The following is a 24298-nucleotide window of genomic DNA, read 5'->3' as shown; positions in this document are numbered from 1 at the left end:
GTGTCATATTATGTTTGTATGTGGACGACATACTGATCTTTGGTACAAACATTAATGCAATTAATGACGTCAAGTTTTTTTCTATCAAAAAGTTTTGACATGAAAGATCTGGGAGAAGCCGATGTAATTCTAAACATCAAACTTATTAAGGATGAGAGTGGGATTACATTAACGCAATCTCACTATGTTGAGAAGGTCTTGAACCGATTCGGTTTTATGGATAGCAAGTCTTCTCCAACACCTTATGATCCCAGCGTGACACTCAGAAAGAACAAGAAAGAAACGAGAGATCAATCAAGATACTCTCAAATTGTCGGTTCACTCATGTACTTAGCTAGCGCTACAAGACCAGATATCTCTTTTGCTGTGAGCAAACTGAGTAGGTTCATGTCCAACCCGGGTGATGATCATTGGCATGCACTAGAAAGGGTCTTGCGCTATCTGAGAGGTACTATGAGTTACGGAATTACTTATTCAGGGCATCCTGCTGTGCTAGAAGGATATAGTGATTCAAATTGGATCTCCGATGTTGATGTACTTTACGCAACAAGTGGGTATGTATTTACTCATGGTGGTGGCGCAGTGTCATGGAGGTCTTGCAAGCAAACCATATTGACGAGGTCAACTATGGAAGCAGAATTAACTGCTTTGGACACAGCTACTGTTGAGGCAGAATGGCTGCGTGAGCTCTTGATGGACTTGCCGGTTGTTGAAAAACCTGTACCGGCTATTCTTATGAATTGTGATAATCAAACGGTTATCGCTAAAGTGAACAGTTCTAAAGATAATGCAAAGTCATCAAGACACGTGAAAAGACGTTTGAAGTCTGTCAGGAAGTTGAGAAACTCCGGAGTAATAACTGTTACGTATATACAAACAGACAAAAACCTGGCAGATCCCTTTACAAAGGGACTATCACGAAATGTGATAGATATTGCATCGAGGGAGATGGGTATGAGACCCATAGATGTTACACCATAGTAGTAACCCAACCTTTGTGATCGGAGATCCCGTGAATTAGGATCTGGGAAGAACAAGCTATTGGTTAACTGAGGAGAGTAATAACTTATGATCGTCTCCAAGTGAAGATGCAAAACTCTCAGAGCTGTAAGGCTCATATCTGTAAGGCAGGTTGGCAACATGCCTTAATGTGGTTCTATTGGCTATAATTAGCAAAGATGCTATCCTACAGAGCAGTCTTGAAAGAACACACCTATATGAGTTCTGACTGTAAACGTCGCAGTCTATGAGATTTGGGTGATCTCTAGTAAACTCACGAAGAGACCAGGGAGTATGACGTATAAGCTCCAAACCGCGGGGTAGCCTACTGGCGGTCAGGTACTGGTTAAGACTTTGAGTGAAACCTGTTCACACAAAACTAGCAATTCAAGGCATAGTCCATTGTCAAGTTGTGAATGGATGTAGCTTAAAGTTCTAGGCAGAAGTTCAACTTAACAGTCTCTGCTGAAACACTGGTATATTAAACAAGTGGTGAGAGAAGGCAAATCTCTAAATGGGTATTTGAGATCTGGTGGGGGATTGTTAGAATTAATGGGCTAGGCCCATAGCAATTTCTGAAATCTCAAAGCCCATGTGTAAAATGGCAAGTGGTGGTGCTAAGTTTAGTCCCACCTTGGAAGTTGAAGAAGAGTTGGACCTCTTTATATAGTGGGTTCTCTCTACCACTCTAAGTGATGTATGAGAAGAGAAAGGGAAAACCACACGCGCGCGCTCGCTCGCCTCGCCTCGCCTGGCCTGGCCGGGCCGTGGCGAGGCGAGGCGAGGCGAGGCGAGGCGTACATGCGACATGCGACATGCGACATGAATGGTCCGCCGAAATCCGGTCCATCTCCTTGCAGGAGCGCAGCTTCCTTTTGCCGTTTTATTTTTATGTCTTGGCAGACAAGTTTTTTGATTTCTTGTTCGGTAAGTATACGAATTAGAAACCGAGTCGGTTTGGGATTGTGGTCGCGACACAATACCGCCTTTGGTCCTAATATATATACAGCTACCGGCTGCGGCCAGAGATACACCGAAAAACATCTAGGGTTTTGCCTCATCTCACAACTTGCGCCGCCATCGTAGTCTACTCCATCCCAAACGCCGGCGTGCATCGGCGCGTGGGAGAGCAGGTCTCCGGAACCGTTCGTCTTTGCGATCCTGCACCGGGAGAGGACGAATTAGGTTTTTGGGAAGCGCTGTGCGCGACTGCTCAAATTCGTCATCACGGGTCGTCTTCCGTCCAAGTCGGGCGGTGCTACTCATCGTCGTATTCATCGCCGTCAGCAGCAGATCGTCGACAACATCGTCATCAACACTGTCGCACCCATAATAGCTAACGATCAGTACGTCTAACATCCTCTGTTCATGTCTGTTTCTACAGCTACTGTTACGTGTTTGCTGCTGTTATGCATGTCTTGCTGTTCTTCTAGTTTGCTAGATTTTTGCATGTTAGTATCTCTTCTAGTCATGAATTATTTACTGGAATTAATCATGAACTTGCCTAATTTTCCAACAGTTTCAGTTGTTAGCTAACTAGTAAGTGTGCACGTGCAACGCACGTCTATTTGAACTAATAAGTGTGCACGTCCAACACGCGTCTATTTGGATTAACACACTATACTAAACTTAATACAAGACAATTTATTCATAAATTTGAATTTTACCTATAAAATACACAATCTCTTATTCCCTACTCGTACAAACAATTTGAAATATCGTTTCTCCTTAATCAACATGTCTACTGTATTAAAAGACCACCCAATGTTCCCAATGTATAAAACTCAAAATTATTTAGAAGATTCATCATGATTCTCCATATGCACACATTTATGCAAGTATAATCACACTTAAAAATGTCACTTAGCACAAGCTAAGAAACCGTTTCAGTGCCAACAAACTTCAGTCAGGAATTATTATTACAAGACAAAAGCATTAATACGACAACTTGGAACAGTTACTTGAGTATTACACATTTTTTAAGGGCTCAACATTCTAAAATTTTGACAATATAACAAATATCCTCTCAGTTTGTAGTAATAATGATACAAAGATAAATAATTTGGAAATGGTCTTCAACATGCGTAGGCTACCACTTGTAAGAATAACAGTGGCATAAAAAGGCCAACAAATGCCGGTTTAGAAAGAAAAAAACTGCAGACATGCTTCCAATTTTAGCAACTCTAGTGGATAAAACATACCTTAGCTCTCAAGTCAGGAAATAGTCAAACGAAAAAATGTACTTCTTATAAGTAGTAGAGATGAGGTCATAAGGATCATGATTCAAGATATTCGGAGAAACATGGTTGGTCTCTTTGTATGATGCGAATTCGTCACCTCTACCAAAGTGGTCGTGCGTAGTATGTAATGTAGAGTGCAATAATGAAATAAAATAAATGATATGAGAATTTACCATGACCACAAAATATCCTACATTTGTCATCATCATAATCAACATGCATTTTTTGCTTCTCTTGTATGTGGTCCAAGTTTTCTATCAGAAAAACATGTTAACTCAATTGTAGATAAGGACGGTATGAAAATGCTCATGTAAAATTACAATTGCCATGTATCTGCTGGACAAACAAATACACTTATGCAAACTTCAGTTTTTTTTTAGTAAAACTTATGCGAACTTTATTTTTTTTCACTAAAACTTATGCAAACTTCTGGGTTTTTTCACGTAATTTCATGACTGCAAGTAAGGTCTTGGTTCAACGAATTTGTCTGTGAGTTCACTATGTAGTCGTGAGTTGGCCATGTAATAACCGGTAGTCAGTATTTAAAAAAACAGGGATGTCTGTTGCAAGTACGCGAAAATCAGTGAAAAAATAAAGAAAAAAAGAAGGCATTGGTTGCCTGAAACCCAACTGTGTGTGCTCCAGCGCGCCTCTGTTTCCCATTGCCTCATCTCTAGTACGTGTACTTCTAGATGTGTCACCACCAGCGAGGTAGCGATGACAGTAAAAAAACAACACTCGGTGCTTATCTGATTAGTGTGTGCGTGTGGCGCGTTCGCGTGAAGGCGAGCATCTCCGTCGTTCAGGCCTGCGAGCGGCCGCGGCGACCGTGTTCTCTCACCGGCTGGGTGGTGTTGTCGACGCAGGTGAATCAGTCGTCCAACTTTGAGGCGGCGCCCTCCATGCACCGGGGCGCCCCCCACTCGATTTTTTGGCCCGCTTATACTGGTCCAGGATACTCAGCGTTGCCCCCACTTGAAGGGCGTCGGCGGTGGGTGGTTGTCAGCGTGGGTATTGTGGACGGAGCTGAAGTCGACGCGGATGCCGATGGTTCCCGGAGAACATGCCAGGACGTGAACGAAGTCGTTGCAGTCAGTAGAAAAGTGACCTGGCCTCCAAACAGAAGACGAAAGTGGCGACGGCACGTGTGTGTGTTCGGAGGAAGCCGCAGCTCCTCCTCGCGTGTCTCCCACTGTGGCTTTGCGTGGGTGGTGGGCTGGTGACGGCAGGCGACTCGCGATCGCGATTCCCGAGACGATAGGATGCGCTCGCGATTAGTTTCCTAATAATTAGATGTGTTCATGATTAGTTATCTAATATGAAGTGTCCGTGATTAGTTTCCTAATAATTAGATGCGTCCATGATTAATTTCTTAATAGAATGCGCGCGTGATTATTTTCCTAATAATAGGTTGCACCTGTGATTAATTTTCTAATAATTAGATGTGCCCGTGATTAGTTTTTTAATACGTGTCCGTGATTATAGTTTCTTAATTGACTGGACGTGGACTTTCATATTTTCCTCCGCGGTGGAGTACGGCCAGTCAATATAAATTGCTAAGTGCACACAAAGAACAAATTAGGTTAAGGCTAGCCGTTAGATTGAGTTTAGTGAGACTAATCATGCGATGGTAATGTATTCGTGTACGTTTTATGGGGTGCACTTAGAGAAGATAATGTTTGCTCTTTTATAAGTAGTATAGATTTCTCGCGCACGTCGTCCACTTCGTCTCATCAGTTATGCACGTACCCTACCTCGCCGCTGCACTCGCACACATCGACGCCGGTAGTTGTTGGCCGGTCCAGTCGGTCTGACTCGGGCTTCGTCAGCATCGGTCCGGTCCCCCAAAACAGGACCGCTCGCCTCCTCGGTCCGGTCCGGTCCGGTCCGGCCCGCCGGCGGCCGGTCCAAACGACGGCTCGGACCGGGACCAGACCGTGTCCACCCTGAGTTGTACGCACACATCAGAAAAAATGGATTATGTGCAGCCGTTGGATCAAGGAGGAAAATTTCCTATCCTTCCCGTAATTACATTTGTGGCTTCTAGGTCTGGTGGATCCGGACGGAAGTCCCTGCGCCGCCGCCCGTCGCCTCTCGCCGCTATCCGCCGTTATCGAGGATGAGCCGCAGAGGGCAGTCCAGTACTCCACTCCAGCAGTACTGAATCCACGAGAGACATAGCTGCTTGTCTGCTTCACCGGCCGCCATCATACATCAGCAGGTTAACTTCAAGGAATTAAGGTCCGTCACTATTGAATCTTTATGAATCACGATTATACATTCTTTGAACTAAAGTTAAGTTGCTAATTAGATGCAGTAAGATTGTGATTTAGAAATCTAATTTCACTTATTGCTTAATGTTTCAATAATTGAAGGGTGAGGAAGAAGAATAAACTAAAAAATAGATTCAGTTTTCAAGCGGCTCAAATATTACTAAACATGCAAATCCACTTGAGGATCAACCTATGGTAGATGATAGTTCTGATCCCAATGCAGTTGCTATGCAAACAAATGATCAGCATACTATGGCATCAGTAGACATTTCAGGACTAAGTAGAATTGGAAGCACAAGATATAAGAGGAATCTTGGCCCAGCTTCGAGATATTGTGCCTCTAGAACGATTATTATCTTGCTCGCCCCCCTCATGCCCAAATCCTGGCTCCGCCCCTGTTCTCGTGTACATGCGACTTCCTTCCCATTTTCCTTTTCTTCTATTGGCTCGATTCAGATTCTGATACGAGATCTGTTGTTTTAAGTTGCAGCGATTGGGATGGATTGATTATTATTCTGAATGTCTTAATATTATTTTGCCATGGACTCGTCGGATCTTAGTTAGGCCATTTGTCGATTTCGGCTGCACCTTTTTCTTTTATAGTAAAAGAATTCCTGATCCGATTTCATTAGCGATTCCAATTGCACAAGGAGTAGGATTATAGAATACAATCAATACAAACTGATTTTGATTTATATCGTACTCGAATTTGAATTGCAGGGCTACATAAAAACCATCAATAGGCACTTCGAGAAATTCGAATTGCATGACTACATAAAAACCATTGAGCAGGCGGTTTCAGTGCAAGAAGCCAATGGGGAAGAAAAAAATCATGCTAAAACGGCGGCCTATTGAGAAGCCACAACACCTTTATTTTGTCCTGAATGACTGGTCATGGGGATACAATATTCGAAAGATCGATTTGACATTTGGCGACGAGCGGAAAGGTGCCATCTGCACCAGCGAGCATATATTACCATCTGCCATGTTTTGCTTGCAGGGACGTCGTGGCGAGCCTAAAGCCATCATGGATGCTTTTGACAACATGATTTTGGCTATGCCACCCTTGGACCACATACATGGGGTGAACAGTTTGGGTCTACACTGTGGTGCCGTAATTGACACTCATGCGCGGACCTTCATTAATGGACCATGGCAGGACACATCGCTGGATATAGTCAACCCAATCTGCATTCCTGTTGGTGGCAGGCTCTTTTTCCTTGGTGATAGCTCCTCCCGGATGCTCTACCAGGCATGTGATGATGCCTACTTCTACAACTTCGTGTGGGCGTGATCGGAGCTCCCCAAGCTAATCTTTCGGTGTCAACTTGTCACATCCTATGCCGTGCACCCAGATGAGAGCACCATCTTCGTTAGCGGGTCGTTCGACGTCCCTAGTCTACCACCTTCAGCATTAACACAACCGATCCCGCCACCATCAGCTTAGAGGAGCATGTGAACCCTCAGTGGAAGCAACATGGTATGTGGCAGTTGCCCTTCACCGGTACCGGACGTGGTTACTTTGATCCTGAGTTGGACGCTTGGGTTGGGCTTTCCGCACAGCTGGACACTATTGGCCACATCTGCTCATGTGATGTGGTGTCTACCAACTCCGGCACAAGCCATCAGCAGTGCCCAGCCATGAAGGTCGGCAAGGAGAACTTGTTCAGCGAGTTCCCAGACGAGAGGCACATAGGTGCCACCCTAGTCTATACGGGTGGTGAGAGCAAACTCTGCCTCCTGGAGGCATCGGCGGCGCCAGGTGTATTCATGTGTATTCATGTGAATACCCAAGATTTGACCTAAAAAAAATAATATATGTCTTATTTAGCAGCTCGCAAGCCACAAGCCCACAGCGGCACAGCCCATCGGGCGGAAGCTACCGCGCGTGTGCAGTCGTTCCCCAGCCCCCGACACGTTCAACCCGACTCGGCCGTTCCCCAAGCCCCCACTCGTCCGTTCCCCAAGCACCCAACCTAACCTAGCGCCTGCTGCTGCAGCGGCGGCGGCGGCGAGTAGCGGCCAGCGGCGGCGGCGGTGGCGAGTAGCGGCCAGCGGCGGCGGCCAGTACCAACCGCAGGCAGCAGCGCGGCAAGCGGAGCCGCTGAACGGGCGACCTGCGGACCAGGTTATATTCTCCTCTTCTCCTAGTCAATGTTGCTCCTAATTCTAGTGTTTCAGAATTCAGATTCAGTCAGCTCATGAGTAGGTTCTGCTTTTTTTTTTCCTCGAATCGAGTAGTTTCTGCTCTTGAACTGAACTAATGAGTCGAGGATGGGAGCAGCTAGATGGGAGATGTTTTCTAGTGCATACATGTTCCCAGTTACTGTTTCGTTGCTACACAACTATTCTGAATCATATTTCACATGGTGTATCATTAACACAGTCAGCGTGGCTGCCGGTTTAAAATGCAAATAACTTTACTAAGCTACTAAGCTGGCTCTGGGATAAATTTTGTCTAAAGTGGCTTTGTTATATTTCCATAGCATGAATTTAATGTTTTTATAGCCTACAACTATTCTTTAGCAGCTATCATTTAACACTCGAGTTACAGAAAAAACAAATATACAGGTAAATCGAGCAGTTATTCCTATACGAAAAATAAGACTGACAACAGAAATACACAATACATAATTCTTACTTGCATATTTGTAGTTTGGTGGAACAACCAGGTTGCTATTTGCTAGTACATGTATGCACTAGAACGACCAGGTTGCTATTCGCTAGTACATGTATGCACCTGAACCAATTTGCTAGAACGACCAACTTAGTAGATTACTAGATTGCTGATCTATTTTTTCTGATCTTGTATCACAGATGAAGAAGAAGGGTGTTAGCATTGTTGCATTGTGGGAAAGAGCTTCCAAGGCAAATAAAAGAATTTCGACATCTACACCAAATCCTCCTGATGTTGAAGTTGAGAGCAGTATCGTTCCTCCTACTATTGAGAGCAATCTGCAACTGGCACTTGTGCAAGCACATGAACCTGATGATGGACACACAGAACCTGAGAGTGCAGCTGGCTCCCCAACCCCAATTGTAGAAGATGATGAAGCAAATGATGAAGTTCAGTTTGAAGTAGATTTGGAAGCACTTGAGTCTGATCCTGGGAAACGGATCCCCATCTCTAGGTACAATGTCAATGACCAGGATAAAGTTAGAAGGAGATACATTGAGTTGGGGGCATGTCAACCAAAGAAACATAATTTTGAGTATAGAGATATAAGTGGATTACAGCGTCGCTTTTCTCCTTCTTGGTTTAAGGATTACAAGTGGCTTGAGTATAGTGTGGACAAACAAGCCGCTTTCTGCTTCGTTTGCTATTTGTTCAAGGATAAAACAAGATGTCCCGGTGAAGATGCTTTTGTGAAGAAGGGATTTAATAACTGGAACATGAAGTCGAGATTGAAGAAACATGAAGGTGAGGTTTGTAGTGCTCATGCTGAAGCTCAAGAGAAGTATGATAGGTTCAGTACACCACAAACATCAATTCGGGAGTCTATTGCTTCAAACACCTCACAATACAAGGCTTTGTATAAACAGCGTTTGACATGGACACTCAAGTGTGTGAGATTTCTGTTGCGCCAAGGCTTGGCATTTAGAGGACATGATGAAAGTGAAGACTCACTAAATAAAGGAAATTTCCTTGAGCTTCTAAATTGGCTAGCATGAAATTTTGAAGAGGTTGACAGGGTTGTTCTCAAGAATGCTCCACAGAACTGCAGGATGACTCACCATGATATACAGCAAGAGGTGATGAAATGTTGTGCACAAGAGACTACTAAACTAGTCATTGAGGAACTTGATGGTGATCATTTTGCAATACTTGCAGATGAATCTAGTGATGTTTATCAGAATGAACAGTTGGCTGTTTGCTTGCGTTATGTTGATAAGAAAGGAAGGGCGGTTGTAAGATTTCTTGGTCTTGCTCATGTTGAAGATACTACCTCTTTGACACTAAAAGCTGCAATTCATAAAATGCTTATGGACTACAATTTGACCTTTGCAATGGTTCATGGGCAAGGATATGATGGAGCTAGTAACATGAGAGGTAATGCTAATGGCCTGAAAAAACTGATTATGGATGAGTCCCCTTCTGCCTACTATCTTCATTGTTTTGCCCATCAACTACAGTTAACTCTTGTTGCTGTTGCTAAGGAGAGTGGTGATTGTACTTGGTTCTTTCAGCAGCTTGCACACTTGTTAAATGCTCTTGGCATGTCTTGTAAAAAGATGAGAATGCTTCGAATAGCTCCGGCTGAAGAACTCATTGATGCATTGGAATTGGAAGAAGTAGAAACAGGAAGTGGGCTGAATCAGGAAATGGGTTTGGGAAGGCCATGTGATACACGTTGGACCTCTCACTTCAAAATTGTGAACCGTGTCATCTCTATGTATGGTACACTACGACGAGTCCTTCGCAAGATTGGAGATGAGTACCATGGTGTGGAGGCACAAGCAGCTCTATCCATAGAGAAAATATTTCGATCATTTGAGTTTGTTTTCATGGCACACTTGATGCAAGAAATATTTGGATACACAGATGAGTTGTGTAGAACTTTGCAAAATCAAGACAAAGATATTGTTCATGCTATTGAGCTTGTTGGTGACACAAAGTATTACTTGGAGGCTTTGAGGACCGATGCTGGATGGGATGATTTTCTCACAAAGGTCACATCTTTTTGTACAAAGCATAAGATCAAAGTTGTTGATATGGAGGGTCCTTACTTTCCCGTTGGTCGGCCTAGAAGAGGTTTATGTAATGGTGTCAACAATTACCACCGCTTCAAGGTTGATATGTTTGTGGGTGTCATTGATAGGCAAATCAGTGAGCTGAATGGCAGATTCGATGAGGTAAACACGGAACTACTTTCTTGCATGGCAGCTTTCTGTCCACTTCATCTATTTGCTGCTTATGGCCAAGAGAAGTTGGTTAGGCTTGCTATAAAGTTTTATGCTTCTGATTTTACAAGTGATGAACTGGCAAGACTTCCATGGCAACTAAACATGTATGTTACTAATGTGCGTAGAGATGAAAGGTTTCAAAATCTGAAAAATCTGTGTCAGCTTTCAGTTATACTTGTTGAGACAAACAAGAATGAATAATATCATATTGTTTACAAGCTTCTTAAGTTGGTATTGATTTTGCCAGTAGCTACTGCTAGTGTTGAAAGGGTATTCTCTTCAATGAGCTATGTGAAGAATAAGTTAAGGAACAAAATGGGTGATGAATATTTGAACAATTGCTTGGTTACATTTGTTGAGAGAGAATTTTTCGATCAAGTGAAGGATGAAGATGTCATCAATCTCTTCCAAAAAGGCGACCGCAAAGTTATATTGTAAGAAGGATATCATCACTTTATCAATCAAAAGGTACTTATGTATTCATGTTGTTATGGTCTGATACATTGAAATATTGCTATTACAGTTATGCTAGTGTTGTTTTGTTCATATATTGCTAGTGTTGTATTGTTTGGTTCATATACTACATTTAGAGCCAAAAAAAATTTGGATGAATACCCAGCCTTCATTTCCTGGCGCCGCCACTGCTGGAGGTCATCTACATGCAAGCTGACTCGGCTGACAAGCCAACTGAATCTGATGAGAAGAATGAGGACTTCGACGATGGGTTGAATAACACTTACTCCAATGAGACGACTGTTGGCGAGGCGGCTGATTCTGATGAGATGAATGAGTACTCTGCTGATGAGGTGGACGAGGAGCAAGATCATAAACGGTTTTTGCGATTGACGACCTTTTCACTTAGGTATGATAGGAATGGAGACCTGAGAACTGGCAATAGCCGGCGGGTTCGGTACTATAGTTTGCCCCAAGAAGTTAATGACTCGATGCTTGAGTATCCCATGGCATTTTGGATGTAATTAGGAACCATGAATTTGCATATTGCGTCACATAATATGGGCATGATATGCGTCATGTAATTATCACTTGCATGAACAACAGACCATGGGTGGAGATTTAAGGCCGATGTTATTTATGTAGTCACTCAAAAAAATATTACCATGTATTTTGCTTAGCCTTTCTGTATGAAAGTAATCTGCCTTCTGGACTTTTCATCTATAAGCATGGGATTGTGCACATGTTTGTTGCCCCTTAATGGCCTCATGGTGTCTACCGCTCAAACGCTTGCGGGTGATGACAACAGCGGCGACGAGGCGAGCACCTGCCCTCACACATCTCCAGTCAGTGAGGCGACCTGCGGTGCACGTGCTCAACGGGGAGCACAATGACCCAATCTTTTGGTGCGAAGTTCATAGTACTCACCTTAGCCTTGCATTCTTTTGACTCCTCATAGTGAATGAAAACAACACTGTTGCCTTCCCTAAAAAATGACACTTTCCGAATCCACAAATAACCATAACACGATGCTAACAAAAATGATGCACATTTTTAGCAACTTACAGCCAAGTCTGTCCACTAGAACTTACTGGTAACAAATATTATAAGATCTACAACAGACGCATATGAAAACATAAGTGAGACATGCACCATTACCACTGACCAAAGCAGAATAGGCTTTACAAATATTATGAGATTTATTACAACAGACGCTTACAAAAACATGAGTGGGACATGCACCGTTACCCCTGACTAAAGCTGTATAACAAACTTATTCAAAAAAAAATCTGCATAACAGAAATCCCATGCCAATACATGGCATACTTGCCTTGAACGTTGAAACAAAATATGTCAAGTCAACTAAGACATTCAATACTTGGACAGCTTTCTGTACTTTCAGATATGCATCATCTTCTTCATAACCTTTTGTTGCATGGCATCAATGCAACTCAAGAAAGCACATCGCCACAGCTTCCAAAGAAATAACGTACCAAACCATAACCACAAACCAAAAACCGTTCCAGCAATCACTGAGTAGTACATCCAAATGGTTTCAAGTTCTTCATGTTGTTCCATTCCCCTATCCGAGTCATTTTTACATGAAATGTTCAACAGAGAGCCACAAAGTCCCATGTTGTTGCTATAAATTGACGGATCATCCAATGTTTGGAGTTGATTGCCTGTAGGTATCTCCCCGGATAGAAGGTTGTTCGAGAGATTAAGAGAGCTGAGGAATATCAAGTTCGATATGCTAGGAGGAATAGGGCCTGATAGTTTGTTCCACGAGATGTCAAGGGATTCTAACAACTTCAGATTGCCAATATCCTTCGGGATACCACCAGATAGATGATTTCTTGACATATTTAGAAACTGGATGCCTCTAAGATTTGTCAACTCTAAAGGGATTTCACCAGATAGAGAATTGCTGGAGAGATCAATACCAGTCACAAATGCATCTCTTCCCTTAAATGTATGCTCCCGTCCCTTCCAAACTATGTCCGTGCTGCCATTGTAAAAATATCCAAAGGTGGTAGATCGTATGTTGATTGTTAGAACCGGCTGCAACATGTCTGACTGTCTCATTGAAGGAAAATATGCAAAACTTCCTGGTATGGTCCCTACGAATTTATTTTCAGCCAGATCAAGTAATTGCAGATGGGAGAGCTGTGATAGCTGCCAAGGAATACTTCCATAGAACATATTTGATCGCAGTCTAAGGATCCTCAGCAGATGATTGCTTTCCCCTATCCACGGAGGAATTGCACCAGAAATCTCATTGTTCCCGAGATCTAAAATAACAAGGCTTTTGAAGTTCTTCATCACTGCTGGAAAGCAACCTGTGAACTTGTTGTTCGACAACTGCAGCAATCTTAGTGAAGTATTGTAGTAAGTTGAGGTTGGAACTTCTCCAGAAAAAGCATTGCTTGACAAATCCAAGGATTGTAAATCTTTCAAGTTCCACAAGCAACCAGGAAACTGTCCAATTAACTTATTATTTGATAGACCCAAGAGTCGCAAATGTTTTAGTTGACAAAAGGCAGACAATGGTTCTGACAAGAAGCTGCTATTCCCAGCCACCTTAAGAACTGCCAACTTCCTGCTATCAAGATTAGGAATGATACCTGTAAACTTGTTGCTAGACAAGTCAAGGACAACAAGATTTACCAACAACGCGATGGCTGCAGTAAGCTCGCCCTCAAGATGGTTGTAGCTGATGTCAAGGAATTTCAAAGATGTCGCATTACCGATATCTGGCGGTATTGTTCCAGTTATGTGATTCTTGTACAAGGACAATAGCTGCAAGTTCCGCATGCTTCCCATCTCCACTGGGATCGAGCCAATAAAATTGTTGTTGTACACGGCGAGAAAAACAAGGTCCTTCCACTTGCTGATCTGTGGGAGGATGCTTCCGGTCAACCAGTTGTTGGATACATCAAAAACCTTCATCTTGGTCCAGTTTGTAGAAATCTCTTGTGGAATGGTACCATTGATTCTGTTGTTCCCTATGTCAAAATAGTGCAAATTCCGCAGTCTGCCATAAGATGGTGGCACGCTTCCAAACAAATGATTCCCTTCCAGTACCATGTGTTCAAGACTGGTAAGATTCCCCAGCTCGGGCGGAAGACTAGAAATCAAATCAGTGTTTCCAATGTTAAGCCGCTGTAGCAACTGAAGCTCCCCAAGTGAGGTTGGGATCGACCCACCAAGTGAGTTGTTGTACAGCGAAAGTATTCTCAATCCTGTTATCATCCCAAGCTCCTTAGGGATTCCTCCTGTGAGATTATTTGAGTTGAGATATAGCCACTTGAGCTTTTGGAGCCTTGAGAGTGAGCGAGGGATGGAACCAGAGAATCCATTAGAGGATAAATTCAGATACCACAATCTTGGAACCATCTCAGGCAGTGAATCTGGTAACGGCCCTGAGAAGGCGTTACCCGATAAATCTAGAGACCTCATACTAGGACTAGAGCAGTTGAGGATGAATTGTGGGAAGGTACCATTGAGGTCATTATTAGCTAGAGATAGCAACTTCAAAGTGGACATAGGTGAAAACTTGGCATATTCCGGGTTGGTCAAGTGGTTATTTCCCAAATCTAACTCAACAATCACTGGAAGCTTACTAAGTTGGTAGGGAATGGCACCAGCAAGATTATTATAGCTCAAGTCCAGAACATCAAGGGACATCAACATGGAGATATTGGCTGGGACGACGCCAACAAGGTTGTTGTTGTAAAGATCTAGCAGAGTGAGGTTCTGGAACGCTGCAGAGTAGAAGGCATGAAGCGTACCATGGAGCCCCGCGTTATGAAGTTGGAGCTCGGTAACATGTCCGGCGGCATCACAGGTGACGCCGAACCAAGAGCATGTAGAGTTGGTAATCGACCAAGAGGACAGCAAGTTGGCACCAATCAAAGTGGACTTCCATCGAAGTAGTGCTTCTGCTTCCGGGTTGGTCGCCTTGGCCGTGCATACGAGCAGGAAAACGTATATATGGAAGAATTTCAGCAGCGCCATTGCAGCGGACAGAATGTTGTATGCATTGCCTTTAGAAGTAGCTGCACATGGACCAAAGTTATTATATGGGAAAAGGTGAATATATTTCAGCGTTGTCGCAGTCACTGGGCGGGGTATATGTTCATAAAGAAATCAGACTTGGGGTTACCATGTGAGGAAAATATCAAACCTATCAGTAATGAGAGGCAACACTCTTGGCTATCCCAATTCCTAGCCCCACAGGGGTGTGATTGCAGGTAAAGTCATGGCTGATGACTGAGACTGCTCAGAGTATGTATGTGGTTGTAACCGTCTGCTAACACAAAGCCAACCAGCTGCATTGCTAAAGTCCAACGCTCCAATCAGCCAGTCCATGTCTAGGATTGAATGCCAATTCTTGCCCACATGGAACCTTCAAAAGTCTACAATGAGATAAAAATAAATAGCATAACCCATCTTTGGTTCAGTTCAAGCAATTATGTGGCTGTGAGCTTCTGTACCTAAATCATCCAATTATATGCATATAATTCAGACGCTTATTTCACTAGCACGGGTAGCCAACTGTATCTAGAGGGGGATGACAAATACACGAACTCGTGCGTCGTGCCAGATGCAACAACAGGCTTGCTCGCTTCCCTACTGACGGCATCTTGTAGCAACCTTCAGATTGTCAACTGACCATTAACTTATAAATTTATTTTTGAAAACCAAACACAAAATCTGCAGAAAGGGATGAAAAACAAACACATCTACTCCCCCTCCTTAGGATCCTCCGACTTGATCGCAGCTTGAGGGCGATGAGGAGGTCGTCTCCGGCAGGCCTCCGGCACATGTGGTCACAGCCTCATAGGAGAGAACGATGGTCTGGCTGCCGGAGAGGAGGATGGTGTTGAGCTCATGACCGACTATACAAATACGCCTAAGCAAAACTCGAAAAAAAATACTAACCGCAACCATGAAACATACATAACTGTAACTCACATATTTCAGAGAATCAAAGCCTGATACAAATTACGTTTCGAAAAAAAAGCCTAATACAAATATGTAGAAAATTGATCTCTCACATATACTGTAACAAATTATAATTCAATTCTGTCCCATGCTCGCATGAAGAAATACTGTCTGTTGGTAATGATCTAAACGCTCTTATATTTCTTTACGGAGGGAGTACATCTGCATCCACTTCCACTGCATAAAGTAAACAACAGAAAACTTCAAGAAAGCAACATAGTGGGACACAAAGTGCCATGCTGTCAGGTACGCTTCATCTTCAGCATAAACTTCTGCTGCATGGCATCGATGCAACTGAAGAACGTAAACCTCCAGATGCTCCAGAAAAACAATGTTCCAAACCATATCCAGAAACCAAAGACAGTTCCAGCAATCACTGAGTAGTACAGCCACAGGGTTTCAAGTTGATGGTGGCCTTCCTTTGCCCCATCCAGTGCTGTTGTAGAACTCGAACCATTTTTACATGGAATGCTCAGGGGGACACCACATAGTCCCAGGTTGTTGCTATAGATGGAGGGGTCATCCAGTGTTTGTAGCTGATTTCCTGAAGGTATCTCTCCTTGAAGAAGGTTGTTGGAGAGATTAAGAGAGCTGAGGAACATCAGGTGTGATATGCTTGGAGGAATAGGACCTGAGAGCTTGTTCCATGAGAGGTCAAGAGACTCCACATCTTTTAAATTACCAATGTTACTTGGGATAGCACCAGATAAATTATTTCTTGACAGGTTCAGGAACCGAATGGCTCCAAGATTCAACAATTCTGCAGGGATCTCGCCAGAAAGGTAGTTGCTTGATAGATCAATACCAGTCATAAGCATAATTTTTCTACTGTAATTATAATCACGCCCCTTCCAGATTATGTCAACCTGGTCACTGTAGTGAGGCAGAAAGCTGTCAACCATCACCATGGGCCCGCTGTTATGTTCCAGTTCTGGCTTTGTCATGATTGTGTAATTAAAGTTAGCAAAACTTACAGGTATGTGACCTGTAAGATTGTTGTCAGCAAGGTCAAGCAACTGGAGATCAGAGAGTTGTGATACCTCGCAAGGAATACTTCCATGAAACATATTTGACCGCAGCCGGAGAATTCTTAGCATAGAGAGGCTAGCTCCTATCCATGAAGGAATTTTGCCTGAAAACATATTGCCTCCAAGATCCAAAAATTCCAGGAGTTCTAAGTTCTTCAGAACAGATGGAAAGCAGCCTGTCAAGTTGTTGTTTGATAGATCTACTGAATCTAGTTGAGAAAAGTCAACCGTCGAGGCTGTAACTTCTTCAGCAAAGGCATTGCTTGACAAATCCATGTATGTAACAGAAGGTATGTTCCAAAAACAACCAGGGACCGCTCCAGATATGAGATTCTTCGACAAGTCCAATAGTTTTAGATTAGGTAGCTCACAAAAATTATTGTCGGCGATGCCCGTGAACTTGTTTCCAGACAGGAGTATATCAGTGAGAGGAAGGAGGGACAAGATTCCTGGAATCTCTCCCTCCAAGAGGTTGTTGCTGAGGTCAAGGATTTGTAAATAAGACAAATTACCAAACTCCAATGGTATTGTACCAGTAAGGTTATTACTGGATAAGTCCAGTGCATAAAGGCTGGGGAGATATCCTAGCTCTGCACGGACCTTTCCGATGAGGCAGTTGCCTCGGAGGACCAGTGTGTCTATTACCTCCCACCTAGTGATCTCCGGTGGGATGCTCCCGACCAAGTCGTTGTTTGCCACATCAAAAGTACGGAGCAAGGTCCAGTTTGAGAACCACTCCAATGGGATGCTGCCGCTGAGATGGTGGTTGTTCCCCACTTGAAACGTTTGCATTTTATTCATCCTAGAAAAAGACGGTGGCAACTCTCCAGAGAGTATGTTCCTTGACAGGTCCATGTTTCCCAGATTAGTTAGGTTACTGAGCCCCTTTGGGATTCCTCCAGTAAGATTGTTCTCCGGAGATAGAGGCTTTCAATCCTTGCAAGTTTGGAGAGCGACTGTGGTATGCACCCAAAGAACATGTTGGAGGATAGATCAATGAGCCTTAAATTTGGTGCTATATCTGGCAGGGTCGTCGGTATCGAACCCGTGAAGGAGTTACTTGATAGGTCAAGTTGTACCAACCAAACGTTGGTACGGTTGAGGATGAACTGTGGAAAGGTGCCATGTAGGTTGTTGCTATTTAGAGATAATAGCGACAAAGTGGGCATAGGCGAGAACTTGGTATGGTCTGGGTTGGTCAAGTGGTTATTTCCCAAATCTAACTCAGCAATCTTTGGGAGATTGCTGAGCTGGTAGGGGATGTCACCAACAAGATTATTCCAGCTCAAATCCAGACTTGTGAGGGTGAGAAACAAAGAGATATTTACCGGGATGACACCGAAAATGTTATTGTAGTAGAGATCAATCCCTGTGAGGTTCTGGAATGCAGGAGAGTATAAGGCATCTAGTGTACCTTTGAGGTCGCATGCAGGAAGACGGAGCAGAGTAACATGACCGGCTGCATCACAGGTGACGCCGTGCCAATAGCAGGTCGGATTGGCATGCGACCATGAGGACAGAGAGGTGGAGTTGAGCAAAGTGGATTTCCATCGGAGGAGCGCTTCTCCTTCGGGGCTGATTGCACTGGCCATGCATAGCAGCAACAGCAGGAGAGGATTAGTAGCCGAGACAAACAGAAGATTTTTGAGTTGGGATGCCATCGCCAAACTAGATGAACTGCACGCTTGTTTTGCCTCCACGAACTAGGTATTTAGGCCCGGAGACTGCATTCCAGGAAGCAGATGAACGCAGGTCCACTCGCTCCCCTATCATCAATGATCCAATAGCACTCAAGGAAAAGGCGAAAAGCTAGCACCAACCTTTTGAATAAACCATATGCCGTGTTAGAAAGGGCTGTGACTTGGCTCAAGAAGAATAAGTGCACAGATTTCCGGTCCAAAGAACAGACATCTTCAGTCGTCGTCAAGTCAACCATCCTATATCTTTCTCATCCTACAGTTCAGAACTCACTACAAATTAGCATATTTGTGGCATTTATCAATGCGTAATGTACATTTGTGGCAGAGGCACTGGTTCCTACGTAGTTCAAGTTTTTATTTGGTGTCGCAGGTGATTTATGTGGCTGAATTTTAGTTGCAAAACAGGAGTCTGTGAGAGGACATGTTCTTTCTGAGCATTTAGTTCAAATCTGGTGTTTCCACGTAGTACATTGTATGGATGCGATGGGAAGGTAGACTGGAGCTACACATGCATGCGAACAGCGTTGGCCTGGTAAGCAGGTTAATACTCCCGTGCCGTTCCGACAACGCTGCCGTGTTCTCTCCTGCATGCTGCATGTGCAGGTAATGCGCTTACTGAGAGCGAGCTAGCTGTACTACATACTAGCAAAAAAAATTTCGGAGACTACATACTCCCTCCGTCCCACAATATAAGATTATTTTTTAGCTATGTTTAGTTTGAAAAACGTTTTTATATTGTGGGGCGGATGGAGTAGCTCGTTACCAACGGTCCAACACCTTCTTCCGGGAAATTCTCCCAACCTTTTGCACCAGGTTGATGTGGGTTAATTTGCTACAGTACTGAATATGAAATGTGCACATACGTACTTTTCTTATCGGATATTACTATTGAAGATCAGGCCCTATGGATCCCCACTTTTTAAATTTTAATACTGTAATTAAATCTTAATGTTTCAGGAAAATCTGGAAAAGTAGCAAATGTATTATTCACTTTTTAAATTCTAGCATGCACTTCATGATGAATATATACGTCCAAATGTGAGCTGCAAAAAAACAAAATCATGAATTTGTTTAGCACATGTATTATTCACTATAAAAGTCTATGATTTTCTATGTATGGCTCACATCATAATATATTTCATCATGAAAATTTACAACCATGAGTATACATATCTGGGTGTACTTGTGTTTTTTTAGAATTGTTTGAAACTTTAAATTTTGATTTTCGTTATAATTTTCTTAAAAAAATTGGGCTCCATTGGCCAATAATCTGCAGTCCCTTACTTTGGCACTCCTTATTTACTTGACTTGCTAAGTGGCATTAAAAGAAAGTTACTTTTTCTCTATTCATGCAACACAAATATCATTTAGTAAGATACATATAGCTTTTCTGAGAACACGCAGAAGATCTGCAGTGAAAGGACATGTTTTACTATTACTGTGCTCACAAATTAGCATCCAGCACCCTCAAAATAATAATTAAATAAACAAATTACCATCCAAATGGACTTAAGCGTTAGGACTTAGGATCCACAGAAAGACAGTGATATTGTTGTTTCCTCACAGAAAAATGAATAGGGGAGGAAATGTTTTGTGGGAAGCAACAAGGTGCACTATTGATGCTTAAACTCGGATTGCAAACCCTCAGATTCAAGTCTCTTAATCTGAAGAGATAAATAGTCTAACAAGGCATCTACGCCAAAATGGCTTGCTCAAGATGAAACGTTGCAGCTGCCCGTTCAACAAGCTCCTATGATTGTGTCCTATGTTGTGCCTACTCCCTTGAAAGCTGTTTTCACTGCTTCTTCCTTGATGATGTATCGGGCAGGGCTTCTGAAGATGGAGGATAGAGCCACATTTCAAGCTGGAGTGCAGAGGGTGATTCAGGTGGCCTCGTCTCTGGCCGATCATTCTGCTTCTCGGGGCAGGCTCATGATTGAAGATGCTGCTGGTGTTCAGCGTGGATGAAAGATGATTGCTATGCTCTGGTTCTATATGCCTGCTGAGATAGTCTTTGCAAGATTTTTGTGATCTGAGATCCCAGCCCTGTGCTACTGCTCGTAGTTGGTGGTGTTAATAGGTCTTTGCCCTGTGGTAAGTGTTTCGACAGCGAGCACCTGCAGCGGGTTTCCTGTTAATGCCCCAGCTCGCTTCTCCACTTTCCCGCCCCCTTTTCTGTTGGTTCAGTTGTAGCTAAGATTTGCGTACTGAATATTTTCGTTGAGCAATTAATGGAAAGGTGTGTGAGCCCGGTTGGAAAAAAGTACTGACAACACAATTCAGCTAACGTTTCAGGCGAAGAAAGGAATTGCAACACAAACTAACCTGAAAACACTATAGGAACCACATTTTGTCAAGATGATCATCCCTTGAATTAGCGGCTGTATGGAAGTGAATTATGTCCGACGAGTTGATCCTCTTGGTGATTTAGCTTCTTCACACAGCCCTGCTGCCACTTAGGCGGAAACTGCGACGGAAGCTTGCCATGGCACTTGTCACATGTCAACCGATCATACAAGAACACATCCTCTAGATTGACCGATATTTGCATGGCACGCTTGATGTAGTTCATCATGTAGTCTCGAGCTTGAAACCCGAAGATGACGAGCGTGGCCAGACTGTGATGCTGGAAACAGTTGCAGATGATTTCCACTGTGCACCTTTATCCTCACTATACGAGAGTGAATTCCTCTCCTTTGTATCTGTTTCCATTTTACCCCAAATGATCCCATGCCCGTAAGAAGCTCTTTTCATGCAAAACCTTGACAAGTACTGACAACACAAAAGTGTTCAGCTATCTTTTCAGGCAAAAAATGGAACTGCAGCACAAACTAACCTGAAAACACTACAGGAACCACAGCTTATCAACATGATCAGGCCTTAAATAGCCGATGGTCTGGAATTGCATTATGGCAGACGACTTGATCCCATTTGTGATAAACTTCTCCACACGGTCCTGCTTCCACTTAGGCGGAAACCGCGACGGGATGCTGCGGCACTTGTCACACGTCAACCGATCATACAAGAACACGTCCTTTAGATTGACGGCTGTTTCCACGACACGCCTGACATAGTTCATCATGTAGTCTCGAGCTCGGAACCCGAAGATGGCGAGCGTGACCAGACTCTGATGATGGAAAGCAGTTGCAGATGGTTCCCATTCTGCACCCTTATTCTCACTGTACGAGAGTGACTTCCTCTCCTTTGCATCTGTTTTCATTTCACACAGATGATCCCATACCTGTATACCATAGGAAGATAGGTAAACAGAAACATTTTAAGTGACTCACAGCCATTCGTATTCAATGTGAATAATGGCAAACTTCAAAATTCGGTAGATAGAAGAGAGCAAGATTTAGGTAAGAACATACACTCATGTACAGCTCCTTCAGGTTCGGCGTGGCTTTAAGTATGAACAATGTCCAGGTGAGATCATACCCCTCAGGCATATTACTTAGATTCACAAACCTTAATTGGTGGAACACATATGCCAGCCTTTCCGTCAGACATTCTGGTTGAACCCAAATCTGCTACAAACGAAAACATGATGAGCTGAGCAAATAAGAAGTGTGACCAGAGCTAGGGAAAAAAAGCATTTTTGACATACCTTTTCAGAATTAAATCCCAGCTTCAAGCGTCTCACAGATGGAGTACGCCTAAGAAACTTGCTTAACTTGATCATCTTGTGCCAACTAAGACTGACATTTGTGAGGCTTACAGTATCAAGCAACGGGACATAACCAAAAGATAGTGGATCTTCAAAAGAGATCCAACCCTCAAAGACGATGCGTGTGAGTTTCGGAAGTGAGTTGAGCTCAACTCTTTCAAACGAACAATTAACAATAGCGAGCTCACTGAGTTGCGTGTGCTCAACTTGCAGCACGGTCCAACTTCCTGAGTCACAATGGAACAGTCGTAGATGATTCAAACGTTTGCAAGTGTTGAGGACGTTAGGGATGTCTGATTCACCAAATCTCAGATTCTCTAGGTTAAGGCGTGTGAGACCACCAAATGCATTTGGACATGCATCAAAGAACAGCATGAATTGTCGCCCGTAGATGACCAGATCATCATCGTCGCAAAATATATTATCTCTCTCCGTCAAAATTGTGAACTCAGCTATCTGAACCTTCTGGGTTGCCATGGCGTAAGCAACAGCATGCCCAATGGATATTGGATCATCTTCTCTCAAGAAGAACGTCATGCACAGAAACTGGATGGTATTTCGGCTTAAATCTCTGCGTGCCAGGATGCTCTTTGTCACTTTAACCACAGCTTCGTTGCCCCGAACAATTTCAGCATTGTTGCAATTGAACGCGTCTAAGAAGTCCCAAACATTTATCACAAGTCGAGAGAGCATAGCAGGGAGGTGCCGCCACCGCCCAGAGAGGACACTGGTTCTTGCGGCCTTCGCGGATATCAAGTCGATCAATGATGGTAAGCAAAATGTGTTCAGGCAAGTTGCTGAGCCTGTCATCTCCATTGTCTTCCTGCTTCGGACAACTGTCACTCTGCATTTAGAGTAGAAACAAATCAGAGTTGATTCTGTATTGAAGTATGAAAGCTGCAATTTCAACAGTCTCAAAGACGCAAATTCGAAACGTTCTCAGAGATGCTAGTAATAGCTTCTTAGTCTGAAAAATGCAACTTTTCCTGCGGCATCACTGACGAAAGGAAACGGATCTAGAGATATGGGACAAGAAGGAACTCACCACCATTGTGCGGATTAGCCAAGAAGAGGGCAGAGAAAAATAGCCGGGAGTGGGGCGGTCGGCGTCGTGGCTGCTCTCCACTGAATCTTACGGGTTCGGTGGTGAGTGGTGACCGCTCGGGCGTATATATACAACTGATCGATTTCCGCCTCCGGCTGCAACCCGGAGAACGAAAACGAGAGAGACTCGGACAAGCCTCGAGGGGACGGAACGATTTCCGTTTGCAGCTCGAGGAAGAACTGCTTTTTGTTTCCCCGCCTCTTCGGAAACATCACAGGTAGCGATGATGCAGAACGACGAGCCGCCGGGGACGAATCAGCGCGGCGGCTCTCCGTTGCATACGACGATGATGCGGCGCCACGCGACGGCTTTGGATGAGAGCATGGCCAAGGCGCGGCGAGGGGTCTCGGCTGCGTCGGCGCCCGACCGGCGGCTGCCCATCCGTCGCCTCCGATTAACCTCCGAGTATCCCTCCCCCTCCCTCACACGCCTAGATCCGTTTATCGGCGAAGAACTGCACCGGGCGGGCGCTGGATGTGGGGGCAAGATGGTCACGACTTCGGCCTTTGGGTCGGGGTACAGTGGACGAGACTTGCCTGCTCCTCGCGTGTGCGTCCATCCGTACTTTCGCATACGTGGCTTGATTTGATTAAAACAAAATAAAGCCCGGCCTCATTCTCTTAAAATCAGATGCGAGATGATTAGATTAGAAAGAAAAAGAAAAAAAAGACAGCCGTAGGACAAAATGAAAGCACGGATAGGAGCATGGAAAAGGAGCAGGCAAGCCGGATCCGGAAACAGGTACCCAAACCGTAGGGCGTCCCACTCCCGCGGGAAATTGATCCTTTCTCCGCGCCTTTTCTGAAACGGGAAGTTGTAGGAATTTTATGGGATAAGATTTTGGAAAGAAACTTTTTTTAGCCCTTTAATTTATAAGAATGGGTTACTATTCCTAATTAGGATAGAAACCAAGCCTACACA

The 24298-nt window shown here is 43.8% G+C and overlaps 2 protein-coding genes and 2 pseudogenes across 7 annotated transcripts; 1 reads left to right on the top strand and 3 right to left on the bottom strand.

Moving 5' to 3' along the window:
• Positions 1-7319: 7319 nt before the first annotated feature.
• LOC125516635 (uncharacterized) lies at positions 7320-11296 on the top strand (annotated as a pseudogene). Its single transcript, XR_015607531.1, has 3 exons — positions 7320-7640; positions 8330-10885; positions 11037-11296. The product of XR_015607531.1 is annotated as an uncharacterized LOC125516635 (transcript).
• Positions 11297-11998: 702 nt separating this feature from the next.
• On the bottom strand, positions 11999-21070 carry LOC125529871 (uncharacterized). The gene is made up of 2 exons (XM_048694296.2): positions 20931-21070; positions 11999-14928 (listed from the first exon to the last, which is right to left on the bottom strand). The coding sequence occupies exon 2, from the start codon at positions 14885-14887 to the stop codon at positions 12269-12271; it is 2619 nt and encodes an 872-aa protein (XP_048550253.2). The 5' UTR covers positions 14888-14928; positions 20931-21070; the 3' UTR covers positions 11999-12268.
• Positions 15834-21049, bottom strand: LOC125529873 (uncharacterized; annotated as a pseudogene). The gene is made up of 2 exons (XR_015607532.1): positions 20931-21049; positions 15834-18858 (listed from the first exon to the last, which is right to left on the bottom strand). The product of XR_015607532.1 is annotated as an uncharacterized LOC125529873 (transcript).
• LOC125529874 (uncharacterized) lies at positions 19927-23983 on the bottom strand. 4 transcript variants are annotated; one of them, XR_015607533.1, is made up of 4 exons: positions 22213-23122; positions 21977-22132; positions 20931-21846; positions 19927-20812 (listed from the first exon to the last, which is right to left on the bottom strand). XR_015607533.1 is itself a non-coding variant. In XM_087526880.1 (4 exons), exons 2-4 carry the CDS (start codon positions 23086-23088, stop codon positions 21451-21453), a joined length of 1431 nt encoding a protein of 476 aa, XP_087383006.1. In that variant the 5' UTR covers positions 23089-23116; positions 23318-23983; the 3' UTR covers positions 19927-21450. The 4 variants fall into 4 exon arrangements, 3 of the variants coding, with proteins under 3 accessions (XP_087383006.1, XP_087383005.1, XP_087383004.1); XM_087526880.1 differs by adding an exon at positions 23318-23983 and having other exon boundaries at positions 19927-21846; positions 21977-22135; positions 22213-23116; XM_087526879.1 differs by having other exon boundaries at positions 19927-21377; positions 21442-21846.
• Between the last annotated feature and the right edge of the window lie 315 nt (positions 23984-24298).

The sequence above is a fragment of the Triticum urartu genome, chromosome 6A (assembly GCF_056163025.1).
Source record: "Triticum urartu cultivar PI428250 chromosome 6A, HENAU_Tu73, whole genome shotgun sequence".
Lineage (NCBI taxonomy): Eukaryota > Viridiplantae > Streptophyta > Magnoliopsida > Poales > Poaceae > Triticum > Triticum urartu.
Note: the sequence above shows the minus strand (reverse complement) of the source record. Positions and strands in the feature narration are given on the sequence as shown.

Bases quoted from the DNA above. Each gene is read 5' to 3' on its own strand.
- LOC125529874 (XM_087526880.1), bottom strand. From the start codon at position 23,088: ATGGAGATGACAGGCTCAGCAACTTGCCTGAACACATTTTGCTTACCA. The intron at 22,136-22,212 runs GTATGTCAAAAA...TTTCGTTTGTAG, and splicing joins TGGGATTTAATTCTGAAAAG to CAGATTTGGGTTCAACCAGA. The intron at 21,847-21,976 runs GTATGTTCTTAC...TATGGTATACAG, and splicing joins TGAAGGAGCTGTACATGAGT to GTATGGGATCATCTGTGTGA.
- LOC125529871 (XM_048694296.2), bottom strand. From the start codon at position 14,887: ATGGCGCTGCTGAAATTCTTCCATATATACGTTTTCCTGCTCGTATGC.